General features: G+C 37.1%; 1 protein-coding gene across 1 annotated transcript in view; it reads left to right on the top strand.

Annotated features, from left to right (window-relative positions):
* The window catches only part of FMN2 (formin 2), a 410616-nt gene extending 387451 nt beyond the window's left edge, over nucleotides 1-23165 (top strand). The window contains exons 17-18 of the mRNA XM_066235150.1: nucleotides 18497-18578; nucleotides 21693-23165. Coding sequence (XP_066091247.1) covers nucleotides 18497-18578; nucleotides 21693-21719 — 109 coding nt within the window. The 3' untranslated portion in view covers nucleotides 21720-23165. The remainder of the gene's footprint in view (nucleotides 1-18496; nucleotides 18579-21692) is intronic.
* Nucleotides 23166-24532: the final 1367 nt, after the last annotated feature.

Consider the following 24532-nt stretch of genomic DNA (forward strand, 5'->3'; position numbering starts at 1 on the left):
TTAAAAGTAAAGACATTGCAAAGATAGAAAAAGAAAATTGCATTATACTTAATATAATTTCTAAAATGATGTGAGACATTTTTTTTGTAAGCTTTCTAATTGTATCTATGACCTTATTAATATGTAGATACATCAGAAGTTTGTCTCCTCACCCTTTTTGAATGGTATCTTATATGAAGCCTCTGAGCATTTTTATGTCATTTAATTTTATTCCATTTGATTTAGATTGCTTTTGTTTCCTGAGTTAGAGACTGTACCAGTACACTTAGGATGTCTTTCGAAGTTTGAAAACTTTATTTAATCAACTTCATCTGTCATTTGATCTTGTTGAGTAATGTTAAACATTCTCTAAATAATCCATCAGCTTTGTCTCGAGCTGGTCACACATGGCCCTGGCCATGTTCCACCTCCAGTTGATTACAAAGTGTGCCCCCTCCTTTAGGAACAGCTAGGCTGGCACCTATGTGTCACACTCTGAGTATAGATCAAAGAAAGGATTTCTGGCCAACATGTCTCCACAATTCATTGATCTCTCTCTGGAGAAAGGCTGGTATGTCTCCTTACAGATTCCTTCCTTGAATGATTTAAAACTTGATGCTGAGCTATATAAAGTCCTGTCTGGAGAGCCGTGCTTTACAGAGTGAGGGTCATGCTGAAAGGCACCATTTCTGCATTTGCACAAAGGGCATGCTGTCCTCTTCTCCTAGAATGGGCTACGTTTGCCTTTGCATTGGATGGGATGAGCCAAATCTGGCAATGTACAAGCTAAGGCTCAGGAGAGAAAAGGTGTCCTTGTGCTAGTGCACACACACAAAGTAGGCTCACCCTATCTTTTGGCAAATTAGGCAGATCTAAGCTTCTGGGGTTTTTTTTGTTTTATTTTGCATTTTTCTGAAGTGAGAAGCAGGGAGGAAAAGAGACAGACTCCTGCATGCACTTGTCTGGGATCCACCCGGCATGCCCACCAGGGGGCGATGCTCTGTTCATCTGGGGCATTGCTTTGTTGCAACCAGAGCCATTCTAGCACCTGAGGCAAAGGTCATGGAGACATCCTCAGTGCCCAGGCCAACTTTGCTCCAATGGAGCCTCGGCTGTGGGAGGGGAAGAGAGAGACAGAGAGGAAGGTGAGGGAGAGGGTGGGAGAAGCAGATGAGCGCTTCTCTTGTGTGCCCTGGCCCGGAATCGAACCTGGGACTTCCACATGCCAGGTCAATGCTCTACCACTAAGCCAACCGGCCAGGGCCTGGTTTAAAAAAAAAAAAATTCTTACTAATTTTCAGAAAATAGTAGTCTTGGTGAGGACAGAACTTTGGCTGTATTGATGGAGACTGAAACTGTTTTGCTCTGAGCAGCATGAACATCACTACCATCTTGTTATGAGCTTAAGCTGGAGTGGTTCTGGAGATGAGCTAGGAGATGAGATGATTGAAAGTGGGCCCTGGGGGAAAAGGCAGTCTTCAGCATTAGAGTGGTCTGCCTGCTTCCTCCCTGGGAGGGCCCAGATTCCCTGAGGTCCGTTAACCCTAACATGACCCTCATCTCCACCAAATTAGGAGTACCGGGACAGTAGTGGAAGAAAGTATGCTTGATTTTATGTTCCATCCTAAGGTTGTACAGTAGTAGCAGAACCTAATAATGAGATGTGATTGAAGGGCAATTTTTTTTTTAATAAATGAAATAATCTTTAGTCATATTAATGAGTTAGTATTTTATATTTAAAACCTATTCATATTTCTGTGTCGTTTTATAATATGGGCATCTAAGGTGGGATCCATTTGCCATCATTTTGAAAAATGATGAAACCTAAAATGAGGTTAAATTATATAGACATTTGCTCTTTCTCAAAAGAATATTATTGGCTTTGGCCGATTGGCTCAGTGGTAGAGCATTGGCCTGGCGTGTGAATGTCCTGGGTCTGATTCCCAGTCAGGGCACACAGGAGAAGCACCCATCTGCTTCTCCACCCTTCCCCTTCTCCTTTCTCTCTATCTCTCTCTTCCCCTTCTGCAGCCAAAGCTCCACTGGAGCAAAGTTGGCCCAGGCACTGAGGATCCTTTGCCCAGGCAAAGTCTGCCTCAGGCACAAGAATGACTCCAGTTGCAGCAGAGCAATGTCCCAGCTGGGCCAACCACTGCCCCCTGGTGGGCATACTGGGTACTTCCCAGTCGGGCACATGTGAGAGTCTATCTTCCGTCTCCCACTTCTTACTTCAGAAAAAAATGAATATTATTGACTACTCATGCCATATAGGCATTGTGATATTGTGGTTTATAAATGAGAAAATATATATGTGGTCTTCAATCTCGTTTCTGACACAAAACTCCTAAAATTCTTGGAATTTTTTAAGTGGAAAGAGCGATAAATGTGTCTTTGCTTATCTGAATGAGGTGACTTTGGAAAGCCTCTAGGTAACATAAGGATGGCCAGTGGAACCAACCCTATAATTAGAGGAGTGGAACTTTCAGCCTCACTGCCCTGACTGCTGAGGAGGAGAGAGGTGCTGAACCAATTACCAACGATCAATGATTGAATTAGTCTTGCTTATGTAAAGAAGTTGCCATAAATACTCATAGAATGAGGTTTAGGTAGCTTCTAGATTGGAGGATACATGGAGACACAGGGCGAGTGGTGCACTCAGAGAGTGTGGACGCTCCATGCCCCTCCCTATCTACCTTGCCCTAGGCATCTTGTCAATCAGGCTTTCCTGAGTTATACCCTTTTATAATGAACCAGGGATCTAGTAAGTAACATGTCAGAGTTCTGTGAGTCATTCTAGCAAAGTAATCAAACCTAGGGAGGGTGTCATTGTAACCTCCTAGCTCTAACTGGTTGCGCAGGACACAATCTGGATTTGTGATTGGCATATGAAGTGAGTTTTGTGGGACTGAGCCCTTAACCTGTGGGATTTGATGCCACCGTCCAGTAGGTGGTATCAGAATTGTGTTAATTGCTTGGTGGTATGGGAAAAAACAAACATGGAATTGGTGGCAGAATCGAAGACATTCATTTAGAATTTAAAATAGCCAAAAGTAGAAGTGTGCATGTGAGAATCTCCAGTCCTCTAAGCTTTAATTTGTCATAAAAATGTGTGGTGCTCAGTCTCTAAAATTTGTAGAGGAGGAAAAGGGAATAAAGTAGAAGTACTAACCTTCATCTTTAAAATATTCTAATTATTACTATAAATTTATATAATCTGTATTTTGCAAAAAAATAAAATAAAATAAAGCACTTCAGAAATAAAAGCATATTTCCAGTAGACCTTACTTTTATGGAATTATTTTTAAAAATTAACCTCTTTGGTTCCAATTTCTATGGCCTAGGGATGAACATTTTTGGAAAGTTTGACAAAATTCCATTTGGCCACTTAAAAGTGTTCCAAGCTTGTGAGAGAGATAAATAAGATGAGAAATAGTTGAAAAATATATATTTCATCAGTTAAAAGAATTTAAGATGCTCACAGATAACTCAGAGTTTTCATTGTAAAAGTCAGTCTAGACGTGGATATTAATGGATTCTTAAATTCATGTGTTGTTTTAGAACAGAAGCACTTTTAATTCTGCACTAAGCTTGTTCATGTGTTTATTTTCTACAGCATCAGTTTTTCCTAATGTTTTTATTTTACAAAGGCAAAATAAAAGAGCTCAGAGTACTATGGCAAGAAATTGAGGCTAGATAGTATTCATGGCAAATTAGAGAAAAAGGTGGAAAAGCATTTTTAACTATCACAGATGGATAGATGGATGGATGGATGGATGGATGGATGGTTATTCCCAAAGACACATAACCATTCAGGAAAAAAATACAAATACAAGTTATTGAAAGTGATGTTATGAGAAAAGCTTATTATTAATGAAGAAAAAGATAAGGATTCATAACCACTTTGTCACTGATTATTATCTACTGTCATGTCCCAAACAAGGAGGCATTCAGGTGAGAATCAGGGACAATGCATAACCTCTTACCTTAAGAGAAGTCAGAATATGACCATCAGAAAGTTGGTGGACCACAGTGGAAAGATAAAACAAATAAAGTCCTAACTTTCATAAAATATATATTTTACTATTCATGATTAGTTATTAAAAACAAGTTTCCTACTGATGCACATCAAAGAAAATCTAACAAGCATCACATCCAAATTCCTAATTGTTATTGGCCATTTTCTATGGGCTTAAGGGCTTAATGAATTCTCTAGCCTGAGAGTTTAATGAAGTTCACAAACTTGGGGACAGTTATTATAATACCTATAGTTTTATTTATAATTTTATAGTTCAGAGCCATAATCACTTGTCCAATATTTGGTGATCCAGAAGTATCTAAAACTAAAAGTTGTTTCATAGTGTGTGGCAACCTGAACTCACAGTCTGGCTGTCTATAGTCTTTACTGATCTACTTAGTATGAGTGTTTGTATGTTTACTATGGAAACAGAAACGTGTTTAATTACTCCATGCTGTGTCAGACCCCTTTGTAATGTTACATGCCAGATTTTTGTATGAAATTAGAAATTTTCTGAGTTCTGTAATCCCATCTGGCCCCAGATGTTTTGGGTAAAGGATTACAGAAAGAATGGGCATCTGGCTGACGGAACCCTATACTCACTAGCTCTAATTTGACTCTTTCTAGAACCACACAAATAAATCCAATGCTTGTCCATGTAATGGGTCCTAAAATATTTGAGGTTATCCATGAAAGTGCTATAAAGTTTTTCATTGCCCTGATATAGAATTCCCAGTTTTTTTAATTCTTCTAGAATCTTTTCTCTGATTCCTTTTGCTTCCCATCCTGCCTGGACCACATCGTGTGTTATTCCAGCTATGTCTTCATTAGAACTAGGATTGACAGAACACGTTATGCTTCTTAACACACCCAGTATCTGTATGGCCATACCCATCTCCTTTCTTACTCTGGGAGAAATTTTCCAAGCTGGACTATTTAAAAATCAGATTTCCCAATCTAAAGTAGATTCTCTAAGAATGGATGTTCTAAGACAAATCTTGGGACATATTCAGGGAATGAAAAAATCAAGAATACCTTTTATCAACTTTTCCTTTTATTTATTCCTTACAGTGCCTTCTTCCATTTTCTTTCAACCCTGAACACCACGTCTGCCTCCTTCACTGTGAATTTATTAATTATTCCCACCTTTACTGAGGTCATTCAACAAGTGTTTATTAAGTAGTTACTATATAGCAGGCATAGAAATTGTGAACAAAACCAAATCCCTGTCCTCTGCAGCTTACATTCTAGTAAGGAGAGGCTGATTATCACTAAATATACATGGGTGCTGACATGGGCTCTGATGAAAAACAAAGTAGAGCGAAGGGAGGAGAGTTGCAGGAGGTGATTGTATTGTACATATGCTAGCCAGGCAGCACCTCTCTGAGAAGTGAGGGATAGCAGGGACTTAAAGGAAGTAAAGGAATAAACCAGTGGATATCACAAAGTAGAATATTCTAGACAGGATACAGCAAGTGCAAAGCTTAAGGAAGGAGTTTTGGAGAAGGGGGGTCAAAGTGGTTGGAACAGAGCAAACAAGAGGAGGGAGGGAGAGGATGAACACAGAGAAGAGATGCTGGGGCCACATTGTGTAATCTGGTGGACCAGGTGAAGAAAGGACTTCAAGAAGGAGGGATTAGAGGGAGAACCATGTGAAATTCTGCTCATGCCCATGTGCAAGAGAAGAGGACTGAAAGGTGAACTTTAGATTTGGCAACATGGAAGAATTGGCGACATTCGCAAGAGTACTCTCTATCAAATGGCTGCAGACAAACACTGGTTTACATGAGAGCAGAGGAAGTGGAGACAATGACTATAGGCAACTCTTTTGAGGACTTTTTACTTATAAAGGGTCACAGAGAAAAGGGCTAGCTGAAGGAGAAAGTAGATTAAGGAAAAAAAAATGTTTTTTGATAAACAGCATGTTTTTGGCCAATTAGGAATAATCCAGTAGAGGAAAAATTGTGACCCTTGTTCTGCTTTAATATGTGTGCTTCCTTGAACCCATTTCTGCCTGTATCTCCCACATCTTGCTCCTTAATTAAGCCCTTCTTCCTCTTACATAATTCTAAGCCATTATGTTATAAATAGCTTTGTTTTACCCTTTTATGAGTTTTACATGGAGAAAAATGTGATACACTCTCTATAAACTAAGTCCTATGTCTAAAGGATCTTCAATTCTCCACCAAAGAAAGTCTTTCTAAAAAAATAAAATCTAAGCTATTCACACATATTGTCCTTTGTAGAGAAGTGTCAAAACCATAGCATAAATTCTGACAAAACTAAATTTGATAACTTACTAGCTATAATCAAAAACTTTTCTGAACCATATGCAAAATAAAAATCACTGAAATTAAGACACTATCTTAACACAAGTGGAAAAGTAAGGGTAAAATTTAGTAAAGGTAAATGAAAAAGTGTTTGTGTGAAAAATGTCAATGGTAGTAACCAACACTATTTTTTTTGTAATAAAAGATGAACATTGCTGTTAAATGTGATTTTATAATAGATTTGGCCATCATGAATGACAGATTCAGTTTTACTATCCTAAGTTTGTGGAGCCAGGGAGTGTTGTTTTACCATGTTATCGAGGAAATCTAAAATCCTCAGTATATACAGAAAGAACATGGTCATTCTTTCAGGACTTAGAAAAAAGCAATTCTGCTGAGCACTTTTGTAAATTTTCACCTAAATCTATGTCTAATATTGAATAAAAATTGTCACTACCTCATGATCTGGGAAAAACAAACCCTTCTTTTTCAAAAACAGAGGTTTCAAATTAGCAATGAAAAATATGTGATCAGAAGCTTAATATTTCTAACTTGTACATGAGCATAAAGATTTCTGGTAAAGTGACTATTAAACTGTCTGTTGCCATATTCAGTTCCTATGCAAGATCTTGAAAGAAGGCTACTCTTGGTTTGACAATATAATTCAGGCTCTTTATTTACACAATGGAATATGAACTCAACTGCTTATTCACCTAGTCCCTAACGCGAATTATTTCCCTTCCTTGTGAACAGCACATAATTATTGGTGTTCCCAGCACCTATCCGAAACTAGCCACCTGCTTACTGACTACTGTTCAGTTGAGACCACTGGGATTTGAGATAACTGAGGAAACATACCGGCTGTCCTAGTTTTCAAAGTTATATCTTTGTATCAACTTAAATCACCAAAAAGCAACAGAACATCCTCAGAATGCATGTTGACTTCCCTCTCTTTAGAAATGTCTTCACTGAGTTAAAGTTTAAAAATTAATCTCAGTTTATATGGAGGATTTGTATTTTAAAAAAAAAAACCATTGGAGAAATTTCTCTGTCTTCTGTATTTTTAGATTTATACTGACTACAGTTCACATTTCTTATTTAAGAGAACCAGATCAAAAATTCCTCCTAGAAATTAGAATCAAGAAAATGTGGTGGCAGTTTTGTTTTGTCTGGCCAGTCTTACATGCTTTCCTTTTTCAAAGATGAATGCTAAAGTCCATTGTGTTTCCATTACTACTTTTCCTTGAATCGAGTTCAGAATTAGCCCAATTAGAGTACTTATCCCCAGCATCTGATAAAGCACATGTGACCGTTTTTTCTAAACAGTTTTTTTTCAAAAGTTTTAAAGCATTTAGTCTTTAGAATCAAATACTTCTAAATAAGTAGAAATAAAAAATAATATACATATATAATGACTGTACATATATAAATATGGTATGTGTTAAATAGAAATATATAAATGTAAATGAACATATAAATATACACAAATAGGAAGAGGAAAATATTGATGGTTGTCTGTTTATCTTTCCCATCCTTTTGCGTTGTGAGAGTCGATGTGGTTCTATGGTCACAGCTAGAGCTGTAGAGGTTGAATGTCTTGTGTATGCCTGGATTTGATCCACAGATCTACCACAAATTCGTGCATGACCCCAAGCAAGTAATTTGACCATTTTAACTTTTCATTCCTCACTGCAAAAGTTGGATTACAACAGTACCTCATAGGATTTTCACAAGATTTAAAGGAGAAAGGAGATAAAGTCTGTAAAACTGTAAATGCTCTTAGCCCAGAGTTTGGTGCATAATTTTCAGTATTAGCTGCTATTTTGATGATCCAGGCACCATGCTAGGTGTAGGGTTAGGAGAGAAAAGACATTCCACTCTCTGCCTTCAAGGAGCTAACACTTTAGTTTGTTTTAAGACACTCTTTTTTTTTTTTTTGGAAGCTCTCTAATGGGAAAGGGATATCGAACTTGGGAAATAAATTGACAATTATCAATCCCATGATTTTGTACCCTTGTTCGTGGAGAGAAATGAAAAGGATGCAGACTCTGAAGTCGACCAGATCTGGATTTTCTTCTTCTTTATTCTATTGTGTGACCTCAAAACCCTCTTTGAGTCTCGGGTTCCTCTTCCTTAAAATAGCAAAATGGCATCTGCCCTGGCCAGTTGGTTCAGTGGTAAAGCATCGGCCTGGCGTGCAGGAGTCCCGGGTTCGATTCCCAGCCAGGGCACACAGGAGAAGCACCTATCTGCTTCTCCACCCCTCCCCTTCTCCTTCCTCTCTGTCTCTCTCTTCTCCTCCTCCCACAGCCAAGGCTCCATTGGAGCAAAAAGTTGGCCCGGGCACTGAGGATGGCTCCATGACCTCTGCCTCAGGTGCTAGCATGGCTCTGGTTGCAACAGAGCAATGCCCCAGATGGGCAGAGCATCGCCCCCTGGTGGGCATGCCGGGTGGATCCCGGTCGGGCACATGCAGGAGTCTGTCTGACTGCCTCCCCGTTTTCAACTTCAGAAAAATACAAAAAAAAAAAAAAAGCAAAATGACATCTCTCATGTTTGGTTGCTAGGTGGTTGAATAATGGTACACATGAAACACACACTGTATAGGGCACTCCTGGCTCATTGCAAATGCTCTTTCCCTTCAAATGAAAAAGCAGTCAGTTTTTTAAACAACTCTGACTACTAGGACAGTTTTCTCTGTTCTCAGATTAAAGCAGCCCTTATTATAAATTCTACCAATTGATTGTGCTTTGAAGCTCTTCAATATGATGCTCTTTAAACAGGAACATAACCATACTTAAAGTCACCTTGTTGTCTTCCTTGGGCATATTTGATTACTGCAAATTTATCTATGTATCTTCTCATTTAGCCATCATTTCTCTATCTAGTGTGCACACATCCTATTAAAGATTCTTTAACTGCTTTGTTTAAGGGAAGATATATCATATCTATGTAATTTAGCTTTTCCTCTAACCAAGGAGTTTATAAAAGTTAAAAAAACTAGTTTGACACGATTTCAAATTGAATCCTTATGGGCCATCCTTATGTTTCTTATAGGGCATCCAAAATTTGCTTTTCTATAAGATGAAAGAAAGTGGATATAAACTCATATCTTTAACTTTCATGTATAATCATTCAAATTAAATTGTTATTTATGGATGGAATTATAATGCCAAACCAGTAAACTCAATATTCAAATCAAATAAAACCCCACATAGTTTACTCAAAATGTGAATTGAACATCCAGACTCAATGCTGAAGAGTTCACCAGAAGGAGGCAAAAAATGAGAGATTTAGATCTCAGCCATAGGTATTTGCCCAAATTTATCCCTGTGATATTTTAGCTTAATTTTAATTTCCCTATTCATTCTCGTTCATTCATTGAGTCAGTCATTTTTCAAACAGCTAGCAAATACTTGTGTGAGGTTTATTATTCTTGGTAATGTAAAAATAAATGTAGATGATCTCTAACCTCAAGGAACTTACTAGTCGCTAAGGCAAAGAGATATATAAATACCATGCCATTTGCAACAACGTAGATGGATCTAGAAGCTACTATGCTAAGTAAAATACGTCAGTCAAAGAAAGACAAATACTGTATAAAACAGAGAAACTAAACAAAAACGCATTCATAAAAACAGAGACCAAAGGAATGGTTACCACAAGGGAGGGGGTGATGGGTGAAAAGAAGGAGGTGAGCAAGAGGAAGATACTGGGTACAGGATTTGGAGCACAAGAGTAGAGGAAGGTCAGAGCCAGAGATACAGATCTGAAATCTTCAGCATAGCAGTGATAGTTGGAATTACACAGTGGAGATTTCCTATGAAACTAGAGTCAAGATTGAAGTCAAGATTGGAGTCCTGGGAGGAACGATAACATTTGGGGGGAAGTTTAATAATTAAGAAGCAGCAGGCCCTGGCCAGTTGGCTCAGCGGTAGAGCATCGGCCTGGCGTGCAGGAGTCCCAGGTTCGATTCCTGGCCAGGGCACACAGGAGAAGTACCCATCTGCTTCTCCACCCCTCCCCCTCTCCTTCCTCTCTGTCTCTCTCTTCCCCTCCCGCAGCCGAGGCTCCATTGGAGCAAAGATGGCCCGGGCACTGAGGATGGCTCTGGATGCAACAGAGCATCGCCCCCTGGTGGGCATGCCGGGTGGATCCCGGTCAGGCGTATGCGGGAGTCTGACTACCTCCCTGTTTTCAGCTTCGGAAAAATGAAAAAAAAAAAAAAAAAAAAAAGAAGCAGCAAAAGAGATTAAGAAAGCAGTTGGAAATCTCAGAGGTTCTCTGAGGACCAAAGGATAAGAGAATTAAAGGACTAGTTAACCGTGTTAGTCATGAGTGTGGTAGAGGATCAGGAAGCTGGTGAGTCCACCAGATAGGAAAGCAGTGACAATGCTTTGATTTAACAGAGAGGTTGATGTCAACAATTTGTGTGTGTGTATGAAATTTTTATTTCATTTGCATTGAAATGAGAGCATAGCATCCATCCATCCCCATTTTTCCTCATTTCTAGCCTTTCCAAAACTGTAGGGAAAGTTTTTTTCTGTGATAGTTTACCCATATAATTAAAATGTTCTACATTTATAGAATCTTACCCAGTCATTAATGAGATCAGATGCTAAGACATTAATTTGTTTGGTTGAATGAGTTTCTTTAAAATTCATCTCTCTTAACCCACATATACTTCACAAAAATAGTGTCAGGAAACACTGGTGGACATCATCTCTGCTGCTTGGCTTTGTGATCAGTATATATTTGGAGGTTTTAGACTATAAACATAGAACATATATGTCTGACTGTCATGGAGTTCTATATTTGAGGCTATGAATATTCTTCAAATTTAAGCTCATATTGCCTAACCTGTGGTGGCGCAGTGGATAAAGCATCAACCTGGAATGCTGAGGTCGGCAGTTCAAAACCCCAGGCTTGCCTGGTCAAAGCACATTAGAAGTTGATGCTCCTCTTCTCCCTCTCTCCTCTCTAGAAATGAATAAATCTTTAAAAAATAAACAATCAAAGTTAAGCTCATATTGTTAGCAGAGGGGCATGGCTGCATCATGCATTACCATGCAGTAAGTGGAATACGGTCCATGCTGCCCCCACAGCCCTGTGAGCTGGGGCTCTGCACTCTGGGCTGCCCAGCAAGTCTTTCTTCAGCTCTGAGCCACATTCCTATCGCATCAAGTAGCTAAAAGTGTTTTTTTTTTTTTTAACCTTACTTTCCTTGAGTTGGGAGCAACTTTGTGCTCACCCTAACTGCTCCCTGGAAGCAGTTGAGGTGCACATGAAACAGTCCCTCTGCGAAAGCCAGAGATTGTCACTGGTGAAATTCTGAAGTTCAAGTCCAATTCTGAAATGTGGGCCTGAGAAAACTTAAGGTCTTTTTTTACTTGAGCTAATAAGTGACATTTTGGTGGGTTTCTTCCACTATATTTCAGGGGTTTTATGGTTTTGTGTGTGTATATTTTAAATCAGTGAGGTCAATACAGGAGTCAAAATAGCCAGAAGCAAACTCCCCCAAATCACCTTTAAACCCACAAGGTGGGGACCCATAACTTCAAGGCTGCCACTCCTATTCATAACCAGCGTCTCCTGTTTCTCTGTGTGTGTGTGTGTCTTTTTTTCCCTTTCTCTTTTGGGTTAAGAAATTGTCAATTTGTAGGCAGATACAATGTTGTTTCAATGAAGTGAGATCAGATGATAGGACATTAACATGTTTGGTTGAATGTGTTTCCTTAAAACTCATCCCTTTTTACCCGCAAACACTTCACAAAAATAGTGTCAAGAAACACTGGTGGCCTGACCTGTGGTGGCGCAGTGGATAAAGCGTTGACCTGGAAATGCTGAGGTCACTGGTTCGAAACCCTGGGCTTGCCTGGTCAAGGCACATATGGGAATTGATGCTTCCAGCTCCTCCCCCCCTTCTGTCTCTCCTCTGTCTCTCCCTTTCCTCTCTAAAATGAATTAAAAAAAATTAAAAAAAAAAAAAAAAAAGAAACACTGGTGGACATCATCTCTGCTTCTTGGCTTTATGATCAGTATATATTTGGAGGTTTTTGACTATAAACATAGAACATGTATGTCTGTCACAGACAGAATCCTAGATTTTAGATTGTGAATAGATAATAATAGTAATTATATCTAGCTTATTGTTAGGAGAACCATCTCCACTGTATAAAGCCGCAGACATGTAACATCCCAGCTCTGGGCTGCCCTTAAAGCTACACAGGCTGTAGACTCCAGTAACGAATCAAGCTACTCCCAGCAAGTGGGTTGGAGCCAGCAGGAAATGAATACGTCTGCCACAAATACTTATTTAGACAAAATTATTAATGTTTTGTGGCAGAAAAGAGGCTCCCTTTCTCATTCGATTGAGCGATGAGAGCATATCTGTTTTCTTGATAAGATTGTGGCCAGCCTGGCTTTTCCTCTAGAAAGTAGATAAAAATTCTTCTGCCTGTAGGCTGCAGGGACATCTGGTCTCAGTTCTCTGTTTCTGCGTCAGCGAGTATCTCTCTTACTCATCTCACAAACTGTCTCTAAACTTAATCACATGGAACTTTTTGTATATGTTAGCCTGACAATAAGTGGGTCTGGGTTAGGGAAGAGAGGACAGAGAAAAATATGTCTCTATTAGCAGAGAAAGAAGCCACATATTATGTTTAGAATAACCCTTAGTGTAAATGCAACCAGTTATATCAAGGACAACATGTGATTTGCTTTGAAAAATACCAAAATTAAAATGTAATTGGGATTTAAACTAGTTTCAACAAATGTTTTGATAAAAAGTATTTTTCATTTGGTTACTTACTTCTGTCTTCTTTATAATGTAAACCTTAAATTGAAAATACTCTCAACAAATTCTGTAATTAAAGTATTTTTTCTTTGGTCTCCTACCTCTGTCTTCTCTATAAGATAAAGTTTAATTTTAAAATAGGCTCATTCTCCTGGAGTCAAATTTTCTATGTTTAATAACTTACTTGTAAGTTTAATATCTTAAAAGCAAATGAAGTTGTTACAATTTAGAATATTTGTATGTAAAGAATAAAAATTCACACAGACATATTGAAATTTAATTAGCCTCCTTTAGGTTACATATACAACTTTATTTTTAGAAGGTAAGTTTAATATCAGAGTTTTTTAAAGTAAATTTAAGCTTTAATATTTAACGATATTTTGTTTTCCTCTGGTCATTTCTGCCCTTTAAAATAATTACAGCCAAGGGATACTCCCAGTACTATTTCTCACAAACGTTGCTGGTTCTCTGTAGCATCTCAAAGTCTGTCGTTACCAATTAATAGTGTTACATACTCTGTCACCTACATAAGCTTGAATTTCAGGTTTTCCAGTCATTCTAGCATTACCCTCCAGCTTTATGGACAACTTGCTGGGTAAGCAGGCTGGAGATCCAATATGACTCAGGTATGCAGTAGCTTGGACTCATACACTTAGAATTAGGATGGGAAAGCCCTGTGTGTGTCCGTAAGTCAGACTGCTGGACTCCTTCCCCTTCCAGACAACTGTGAACCCTGAAGTATGCGGGAAGTGGGGAGTGAGGGACAAGACCAATGGCAGCTGAAATATTCCCTGCTTCTGAGTCCAGAAACTCTATTCACTGAATTAGGAATGAACACAGAGTGATAGCTTTAATTTGAGGCTCATTTAAATGAGCTGAGTTATCTGGCTTTCCTCTTTAAAAAGATAGAAATTATTACAAGAAGATAGAGGTAGGCATGTTGGTGCTAGCTAGAGTAATTACAACCTGCTGTCCTAGGAACAAACAGAAAACTTAAAAAGTAGACACAGGATCAAGTTAAATGCAACAAACATTAACATAAATGTCAAATTTTATAATCATTCTATACCAGTTATTATTCTTCTTTCTAAAAGATACAGCTATATTTCTGGTTTTCTAGTCTCTGCTTTCTGTGTTGTTGTTTTTCCAAAATCGTGAAAAGTGCTAAGTGAAGAGTTTACATTACCATATGATTTGGTTTTGTTCATATTTTTTTTTCTGTTATCTAGATTGCTGGTTGGAAGTTGCAGTTAGAATGAGTCTATCAAAGACATCATCCAAAAATTCTTTCTTCCACTTTTAGTTCTCTAATAGGATGAAATCTTGATTAACAAGTGCCCTGGTAGTCCTCTTTGTGTGAATGCAGCAATATTAAAAAGAAGATATCAACCCTGGCTGGCTTGTCAGTGGATAGAGCATCGGCCCATTGAATGGATGTCCCGGGTTTGATTCCTGGTCAGGACACACAAGAGAAGTGACCATCTGCTTGTCCCTTCCCATCCCCCCCCCCTCCTTTTTCTCTTCCCCTCCTGCAGCCAGTGGCTCGATTGCCTTGAGCATCGGCCTGGGAGCTGAGAATAGCTTGGTTGGACTGAGCATCAACCTCAGGCACTAAAATTAACTCGGTTGATTCAAACATCAGCTCCCAGGCAGGGTTTACCAGGTAGAGCCCATCAGGGTGCACACAGGAGTCTGTCTCACAATCTCCCCTCCACTCACTTAAAAAAACAGACATATCTTCCTGAATTGTGCATGAGCACTATGTCTGTCTCTGCATACCATCCATAGACCTCACCCACATTGGACCTAAAACTCAAGTACAGGCAAAATTGTGAAGCCTAGGACTGTCTTCTTTAAACCAACCATGTTTTCCTCCTCCTTCATGTAAATAAAGTGCTGTATTTCTTTATAAATGAAGTATTAGCCCTCTTTCTCTCCCCGCCTCCTTTCCAAACAGAACAAATTGTTCATTTATGTTTATCATTTGAAAGGTTATCAGCACTATTCTTTTTCACGTAAAGCCTTTAGCATCTAGTTGTGAGATGAACATCTTTTTCCTGCTTCATTTCAGAAGTTTTCCGCATTGTTGAATGAAGAGTGAGGTGGGAAGGAAAGAGGATGGAACATGGACAAGTAGTTACTCAATAGGCCTGAACTGTGGCTGATGGTCGCCCAGTTGGAGAGCCCAAGGAGGAAACACTTGTATTGGCAGCTGTCTTGGGCCCTCCGTCCCAGCTATTCCCTCATTATTTTTCTTCTTTGAGCCAATACTGGCAGTGTCTCTCTCCAAGGGCCCTTTTTTTTTTTCCTGTCTAAAGTATGGAAAATATTTTTGTCAGTTTTGTTGAAATAAAATTGGCCTTTGGAAGAGGCGACATTCATTTAAGTGAGATGGGACTCAACAAAGTGCTAAAGTGAGCAATTTTTCCTCGTTTGGTGTTATAACCCTAGGATGTTCAGTCTTACTGTAAAGTAGAGAGGGGTAAGCACATGTGGCTGTCTAGGGGCTCAGGGTGGCCACCCAGTTGGGGCTTCAGGAAGGATCCCCCAGTTCCAGAATGCTGGTTCTTAAAGGGCTGCCCACTGGCCACCTACTCAGATTCTTCTGGGTGCTGCTTCTAAATGCCTTTCAGAGGGACTAACCCAGAGTATAGGAGATTAGAATTGCAGCCCTGCATTTTAATACATTTCCATGATTCTCCTCCTATATTGGAAGAGTAACTGCTCGAGATTCTGATGCAGTTTTCCAGCTCCCTAAATCCTGTGCGCATCTGGAGGCTATCTGGACACAGTGGCTAACTCAGCCATCATGCACGTGAGAAACTGAGTCATAAGCCAGAAAGTCAGTTTGAACTGTGGCCTCTGAATAGCAGGTATCCAGTGGCAGCAGAAGAGACACGTGCTTCTGGTTCTCTAAGTGATGGTCTTTACATTTATTACTGTGTACACAGTAGTCTTCTTTCATCCTCATTACTACCCCCCCATCAAAAACCAGTGTGAAAAATTAAAATTTATCTTTGAAACAAGACTTGGCTGTCAAGCTGCTCCAGAAGGATTCCCATCAGCTCTGCCTGCCAACCCCCTCCTCCAGGACACAGCTAGACCTCTACACACCTAGATGGTGGTACTCACTGCACTATCCCAGCTGACCTGCTTATGTGTGTCTCTCTCCAATTAGATGTTGAATTTAATTGTCCTTATAAAATTGAGCTAGTCCCAGTGCCTGACCTGGAGTTACTCCTCCATAAATGAAGAATTGTCAAATAAACGAATGAGCTAAAAGATCTTGTGAGGGTTCACTGACACACATTCTTTATAGTTTTCATCATTTCCACTGTAAGGAATGGCTGAATTTGCTTTTATATAGAATTAAATGTGTGTGTATTAGACTCGGTTTCCTGTGATCCTTATAAAACTGTGTGTTAAGAACAAGATAAATAAGACTGGGAGAAAACTAAAATGTTTTTATGATCTGAATACTTGTGAAGTATATTTTTATAAATGTCACAAATGCTTTAAAGTGTTGCTAGTAAATATAAGAGAAGATCTACTGAATTTTGGCTAAGTGCTTAAAATAAACTTTCCTTCGTTCTCTGTCCAAATACTTCAACTTAAATTTACTGGTAGTTATTTTAGAAGAAGATGGGGACTCGGACTCTGCAATCCTTGGTTTGTTATAAAGAAAATATTTTTGTTTTCAAATGTTTGGAGGAAGGATTAAAAGCAATTTATGGCCTGGACAGAAAGTCATAAAAGTGTTAACAATGGAGTGTCTTCTAAATTGTCATCATTTTCTGAAATTACTAACAATATCAATCCCACAGGCCTTTTATGTCCTAAAGGAATCACTTTCATTGGTCACACTCTAAGGTTAACTATAAAATCAACCTTGTAGCTCCTCTGTTGTATTATTTGTTGCATTGTATTGTTTAAGTACAGAGATTTACTCAGCTGTGTAGGAAATAAATTCTCTCATTAGCACTTGCCACAGGACTCAAGAACTATATTTATAATTTCTTTGAGGAAATAGGTTTCGAGATCTACATACAAGGTCTTTTATTAAATTGCCATGGCCTTTTTACTTTTACTTTCTTCAGAAGTACTTCATTTTTAATTCCCAAGGCAAATCATCATAACAAAATAGTACAATTAACCTTATATGTTATTTTTCATCTGATGAAAAATAAAACATCTCTTTTGTTCATAGAATTTCAGTTTGTTGATTTCTTACACTATGTTTGAAGTAATCATGTATAACTTTATAGTATTTTAAATTTTAGAAGTTTTTAATTAAAATTTTAAATCTTTGCAACAAATAATAGTACTTATATTATATATTATTGATCTTTTTTACAATTTGAAGAAATACAGGGTCAGTATTATTAGGGCATTAACCAGCATCTCCTTGCAAAGCCAGAACTGAATGCAGAACTTAATCTTCAAATAACATCCTCTTTTAACTCCACCTCTGGCAAATTCAATACCAGTTTCCTTGGCGTGAATGTTCGAAAAGAAATCTTAGTGGTATTAAAATGTTATTATTGTTCACTCTCTGTTTTCTGTTTTCAATTAAATGATTGGTTCCCATGCTTGATGAAGTTCAATTTTTAAAAAACTGCCCAAGTATTCATTGCAAATGATTTTCATGCATGACTGTGATGTGGAAAGGGAATCTGAAATCATTTTAAATAAGGATTTGAGTTTTTTATGTGCTGCTGTTAATTTAATTATTTTAATGCTTCTGATTTATGTTAAGTGTCCATTCTGATTATGCAACAGAGCCAATCTGAGTATGTTCACACCTGAAAGATGAGGACTGTTTCTTTACTTTCTTATATCTAAGACTCCTTTAATACATATATAGACATAAAAATATTTATCTGTTTGTATACTATTCCATTCTACATTCTTTGATTCCAAGTTAAGAACCCCTGGATGGGATGTGAGGACAATATGGCTATGACATCTGTCACTCCATTGATCGCCAGGGTTGATTTGGCTGATCTGACTGGCTAGGTGGGTGTCCCCTTCCTCCCTCACTGCTCCATATTGCGTCCCTCCGGAAGCTGCGCGCTTGGTCGAAGCAGACAACCTGCCCCGACAGAGGAGAGGACCATTAGTCGGTCAAGGGTATACAATTAGTTGTGCCCCCTGCTAGACCCTCCAAAAACAGGCTCTCAGGGCCCTTTTGTAGGAGAATGTAGGGTACTCAAGGTTCCAAGACTCATCCAAATGAGATGCTGCATGTAGCAATCTGCCTTTCTAAAAATAAAAAATACAACAACCTGAATGAATTTCCCTCTAGTTCTAACATTTAGCTAACATTTCTGTGTATTCTTTTCTCCAAAAAAATGAAATCCTTAATAATTTGGTGTTTGCTCACCAACCATAAGGTGGAATGCTGTGATCTATGCGTGTTGTCTTCTCCCCACCCAGAGTGAAAGAAGCCGAAGAGGTGTGTAGGCAGAAAAAGGGAAAATCACTTTATAAAATAAAACCAAGACATGACTCTGGAATTGTAAGTATTTAACTTTTCTGTTCTTTACCTTGTGATTGTCTTTGGCTTTTACACTGTTATGACAATATATATAAACAAAATATTTTAATTATTTTCTCTTGTTTGAAAAAGTAATGAGCATCTAACTTAAAGAATTCTCTCTTCCTAATGCCTTTCATTAGCCCCAAAAGGCTGAAAGAATCCCAGTATCCAGCATTTCAAGTTTAAGAATTAAGATAAATCTACTACAGAATGCTTATATATGGATACGGGTGTGTAGGCAAGAGTTGGGGTTAATCTTTTTTTTCACTTTATTACACATAATCACAGTACAGGGCTGTATTTGAACCCAGAGTGGCTGTTATAATTGCATTAGTGACACTGGGATCTAAAACATAATGGGAAATTCCAAGTGTAGAGTTGTCCTTTGCTAGACCAGAGGATTCAGACCTGGTTTATACCCAGAAATGGCACTGCACAGTTGGCTATTCAGCAGCTGTCAGTCAATAAACTGAGTTTAACAAGCTATTCTAAGTTTCCTTCTTGCTCACTTCTTCCTTAAAAATAAAATACCAAGCTTTGCAGACTAGAAGGGAAGGGCTTGGTGAAAATGATGAGTTTTTCCTCATGGTACTGTCAGTATTTTGTGCCACAAAGTAAGTAAATGAATGATTCTCTTTTAATTTTTCAACTTGATTCTAGAGAGAGGAAAAGGGAGAGAGAGAGAGAGAGAGAGAGAGAAACATAAGTTTGTTATTCTACTTAATTATGCATTCATCAGTTGATTCTTGTATGTGTCCTGTCCAGTGATCAAACATACAACATTGGCATTCAAGATGATGCTCTAACAACTGAACTACCCAGCCAGGACTAAATGATGTTCTTTTAAATGAAAAATTGAGTTAGGCTTTAAAATAGAATTTTGAATTGGATTAGTCTATAGTCAAAGTGGAAAAGGTATTAAAACAACCCAAACTTTTATATGATTAAACAGCCCTCTTTAGAAAAAGTTATGAATTATGACTTCAGTTAAAAGCTGTTTTCCCTTCAAAAGTCTTGTACCAGATGGCTTCACAGGTGAATTTTACCATTCAAAGAATAATTAACATGTATCCTTCTCAAACTATTCCAAATAATTCAAGAGGAGGAAAGTCTTCCAAGTTCATCTTATGAGTTCAACCTTACCCTAATTCTAAAACCAGACAAAGATATTACAAAAAGGGAAATGTGTTGACCAATATCTCTGATTAATATAGTTGTAAAAACCATCAATAAAATATGAGCAAATCAAATCCAACAATATATTAAAAAGGTCATACACCATAATCAAGTGAGATTTATTCCTGGAATGCAAAGTTGGTATAGTATTCACATATAAATTAATGTGACATACCACATAAACAAAATGAAGGATAAAAACCATACTAATAGGTGCAGAAAAGCATTTGACAAAATCCAGAATTTATTTATAATAAAAACTCTCAGCAAAGTGGGGATAGAGGGAACATAACTCAATATAATAAAAGCCATATATGACAAACCCACAGAGTACTCAACAGGGAATAGATAAAAGCGTTTTCCTTAAGATCAAGAACAAGACATCCACTTTCACCACTTTTATTCAATATAGTATTGGAAGACCTAGTCATAGAAATCAAACAAGAAAAAGAATAAAAAGCATCAAAATTGGAAAGGAAGAAGGAAAACAGTGATTATTCGCAGATGACATGATATTCTATATAAAGAAACCTAAAGATTCTACCCCCAAAAAATCTACCAGAACTGAAAATGAAGTCAGTAATTTATCAGGATAATATTTAAAATTTGGTTGCATTTTTATACACCAGTGATGAACTCTCTGAGAAATTAAGAAAAGAATCCCATTTACAATTGCAACAAAAAATATACCTAGAAATAAATTTAACCAAGTAGATAAAAGACCTGTACTCAGAAAATTATAAGATATTGAAGAAAGAAATTGAAGAAGATACAAATAAATAGAAGCATATACCATGTTCATGGATAGGAAGAATTAGCATTGTTAAAATATTTATATTACCCAGAGCAATTTATAGAGCCAATCCACTTCTTATTAAAATACCAATGACATTTTTTTACAGTACTACAACATTAATTTTAAAATTTACATGGAACCACAAAAGACCCTGAATAGCAATAGCAATCTTGAGAAAGAACAAAGTTGGAGGTATTGTGCTACACAATATCAAAGCTATAATAATCAAAACAACATGGAACTGAATGTTTACAGATGAGAGGAGGGTTGGGAGATTTGGTGAAAACGATGAAAGGAGTAAGAAGTAGAAACCGGTAGTTACAAAATAGTCACAAGGATGTGAAGTACAGTATAGGGAATATAGTCAATTACATTGTAACAACTATGTAAGGTGCCAGTTAGATGCCTGAAATATTGGGGAGAATCACTTCATAAATTATGATTATCTAATGACTATGTAGTACACCTGAAACTAATATAAAATAATATTGAATGTCAACTGTGATTTAAAAATAAAATTAAGAAAAAACAGCATAACAATGAGTGCCTTGAACTATTAGCTAAGCACAATAACTAGCTAGCTACCTAAATAAATAAAAAATTGCAAATTTTTTTAAAAAAAATAAAGGCTGCTTCTCTTTCAGTTTCTCTATCAAAAATTTTAATTTATGACAAGTATTATGGTATATTTTATTTCCCATCTTTTTAATTAAAGTACATATTTAAAGTGTATGGAACAAGGAGGAATAATTACTTTTTAGTTAACCTCAATCACACTTTTATAAGGATAGAAACAGCTGATTAGATTTTCACATTAATGTATTTGTACATAAAACTGAGAATGAGAAAGTTGAGTTGGCACTCTTTCATACTAATTAGAAACTGAATGTTAAAAACATTTTTTTCTCTCAAAAAGATATAGTGGTTTGTCTTGGTGAATATTCTAAAAGATGAAATATATTCTACTCATATATTTTTCCTTTATGGGCTTGTTGATCTTTAACCTTTCCCAGAGAATCTGATCTAAATGAAAAGGTCTTGTTTGGGCTACTCTCCACTCCATACATTTTTTTTTAAAGTTGTTTCTAACTATAACTCTTATCTGCTGTATCTATTTTCAGAAAGCAAAGATAAGCATGAAAACCTGAACAAAGACAAAGCAGAATGCAAATGAGTGCTCTCTAACCACTGACACAACATTCAGCAGACCTGAAGGTGGGAAGGAAACCACGTCATTTTGATCATTTTTCTCCTTGACCTCTTGCATAATCTTTGTGTTTTCTAGGCAGTTCCTGATTGTTGAATTTTACTGTACATTCATATAAAAATACAAAGCAGTAGACCAGTGGAGAATTTGACATCTTTTCTTTTTGTAAAAGTTTATGGTACTATACTGATAGACCGAAACAGCATGTATAAGAGGCAGTATCAGCATTAATTCTGAATATGCTCCACATGAACCAGAATTTTCCTTTAATGAGAATATTCCTTATACAGCAGAATCCTTTCTTTCTACTGACAACCAATACTCCACATCACTGCATTTAGACTGACAGTTAAAATGTTCTTTCTAGTGAATTGTATCAGTTTCACATCTACATATACATTTTTCTATTCTAAAATTTAAGTACCATTTATATAGCAAAATTGAGGCTTTCCCAAGTCTTTGAGTTGCTCTACATAAATATATATTTGTGAAAAAAGATTATCATTTTTTTTACTTGTAAGATAATGAGTAGAAAAAATATAGCAAAACGAAACCCCTTTCTTAGAAATCATTTAATGTAGGCAGGAAACCATTTTGTTTATAGAGGGCTTTTATCAGACCATCTTTGGAGACCCTACATAAAGCAAATCTATGTGCCTCTCTATAACTTTGCTATTGCCTTTCACAAAAAAAGTGTGACTCAATATTTTGAAGGAATTTAAATAAATGATGCTCATAAAATTACCAAACATGACTAATTGTCGGCTAGGGAAATAAATACATTTTCTGGATGAATTATCATACCTGCCTGAGTATTTTGACATAATTGGGATTGTCATTGTGGATTATGGCAGATGATTAAAAGCTGTAAAATGAGTGTGCAATGATTAATTATCTAAATGAGCCTAATAAAGCATTTTATGTTGAAGGGCAAAAAGTAATTTTACTCTTCTGAGAGTAAAGTCCACTTATCATGCATTGTGATGGTTTTGTCTAATGTGAATAGGTGTGGTTTGTAAAAATTATTTTAATATTTGTTGAGGGCTATGGCTGTAGATAAAAGGGAGAATTTATTGCTGTTGCAAACCAATTATGGAAAGCAACTAAAAAAGAAAATATTCTGACTCATAGCTGTGTTTGTATTTATGTAAAGTATGATCTCTTACTGTTTAGTTTGTTGTTCAAGTGCAAAGAAACAGTAGTGGGTTTTGGTTGTAGTTTTGTAGTTTTCCTGTCCCCTTCACTCCCTCCAATGCGTATATTAATATTCTTCTATGAAAATATAGGGCATTTAACAAAGATCGCTATGTGCAATACTGTATTTAGTGTTTCTATTTCAATTTTTTAGGATGTTAATTTATATGAAAATAAAATAAGTAATAAAAGAGTTCTGTGTCTATTGTGTGCATATTTTGCCTAAGGATACTTGAAAAATGAAGCCATCATATTTAAAACTCGGAGAAAAATAAGTTAGGCCATCTTTGAAGATTTTTAAAAGTTCTTATTTCAAACTTAACAGTTGTTAGTAGTTAAGTATTTGATGAATGCTTGTTCTAAGAGATAAAATAATTATTCTGCTACATCAAAACATATTTTGAAAAAGGTTGAAGTTTTCCTAATGTAATTTTAAGAAAAAGTATTTTCTGCTTATGAACAATAACATATTAGTGTTTGAGAAATCTTTTAGAAATTAGATGCAACCCTGGCTGGTTGGCTCAGTGGTAGAATATTGGCCCAGTATGTGGCTGTTCCCAGTTTGATTCCCAGTTAGGGCACACAGGAGAAGTGACCATTGACTTCTCTACCCTTCCTCTTCTCCCTTCTCTCTCTCTCTCTTCCCCTCCCACAGCCATGGCTTGATTGGTTCAAGTGCATTGATCCAGGCACTGAGGATGGCTCCATGCAGCATCCTCCTCGGGCACTAAAATAGCTCAGTTGCAAGCATGGCCCCAGATGGGCAGAGCATTGGCTCCAGATGGTTTGCTGGGTGGATCCTGGTCAGGGCACATGTGGGAATCTGTCTTTCTGCCTCCCCTCCTCTTACTTGAAAAAAGAATAAAAAAAAAGTTAAATGCAAAAATTTATTTGATACTGATTAAGTGGTGAAGGGCTATTGAAAGATAAGACAATAGAAAAGTTGTGGTGCAGAGAGATGGATTTATATTCACAATATGTGCTGAAAACTAGGCCTGATGCTAATAGAGAAACATGAAAAGTTTCTTTTTTTTTTCATAAATAAGCTTTGCACTTAGGTCTATCCTAATTTTTCAATATACTATAAAAATAATCACTTTTTTCATCACCTACATGTTGCCTTACCATCTACATTATGCCAAGGCATAGTGCTCACAACTGCACGTTTAAACAGGAAAGAACTGAATTTTATCAAATAACTGAATGTCAAGTTAGGGGTAAAAAGAATAGAAAGCAACAATTACAATTCATTGTAAGATCGAATTCAGAAAGTAAAAAACCCAAAATCTCAAGGGATTGATGGGAGTTAAGCAATGAAGAGGGAGAAGAGAAATCAGAAATGGAAACGTAGTCCTTAAATGCCCAAAGAAGGTGCCCTTTCTTTTAGGAGTTGTCACTAGTTCAGATTGGATGGAGGGAACAGAGTATAAAGAGAAAGAGTGGAGATAGATGTTGCTTAAAGACATAGGAAAGGATTTTGTAGTAGACACTGATGAAATTTTGTTGTATTTTGGGGTCAAATACCTTAGAGTCGTCTATACCTTGTTGCTCATAGTAGGG

Source organism: Saccopteryx bilineata, chromosome 1 (assembly GCF_036850765.1).
Source record: "Saccopteryx bilineata isolate mSacBil1 chromosome 1, mSacBil1_pri_phased_curated, whole genome shotgun sequence".
NCBI classification, from domain to species: domain Eukaryota; kingdom Metazoa; phylum Chordata; class Mammalia; order Chiroptera; family Emballonuridae; genus Saccopteryx; species Saccopteryx bilineata.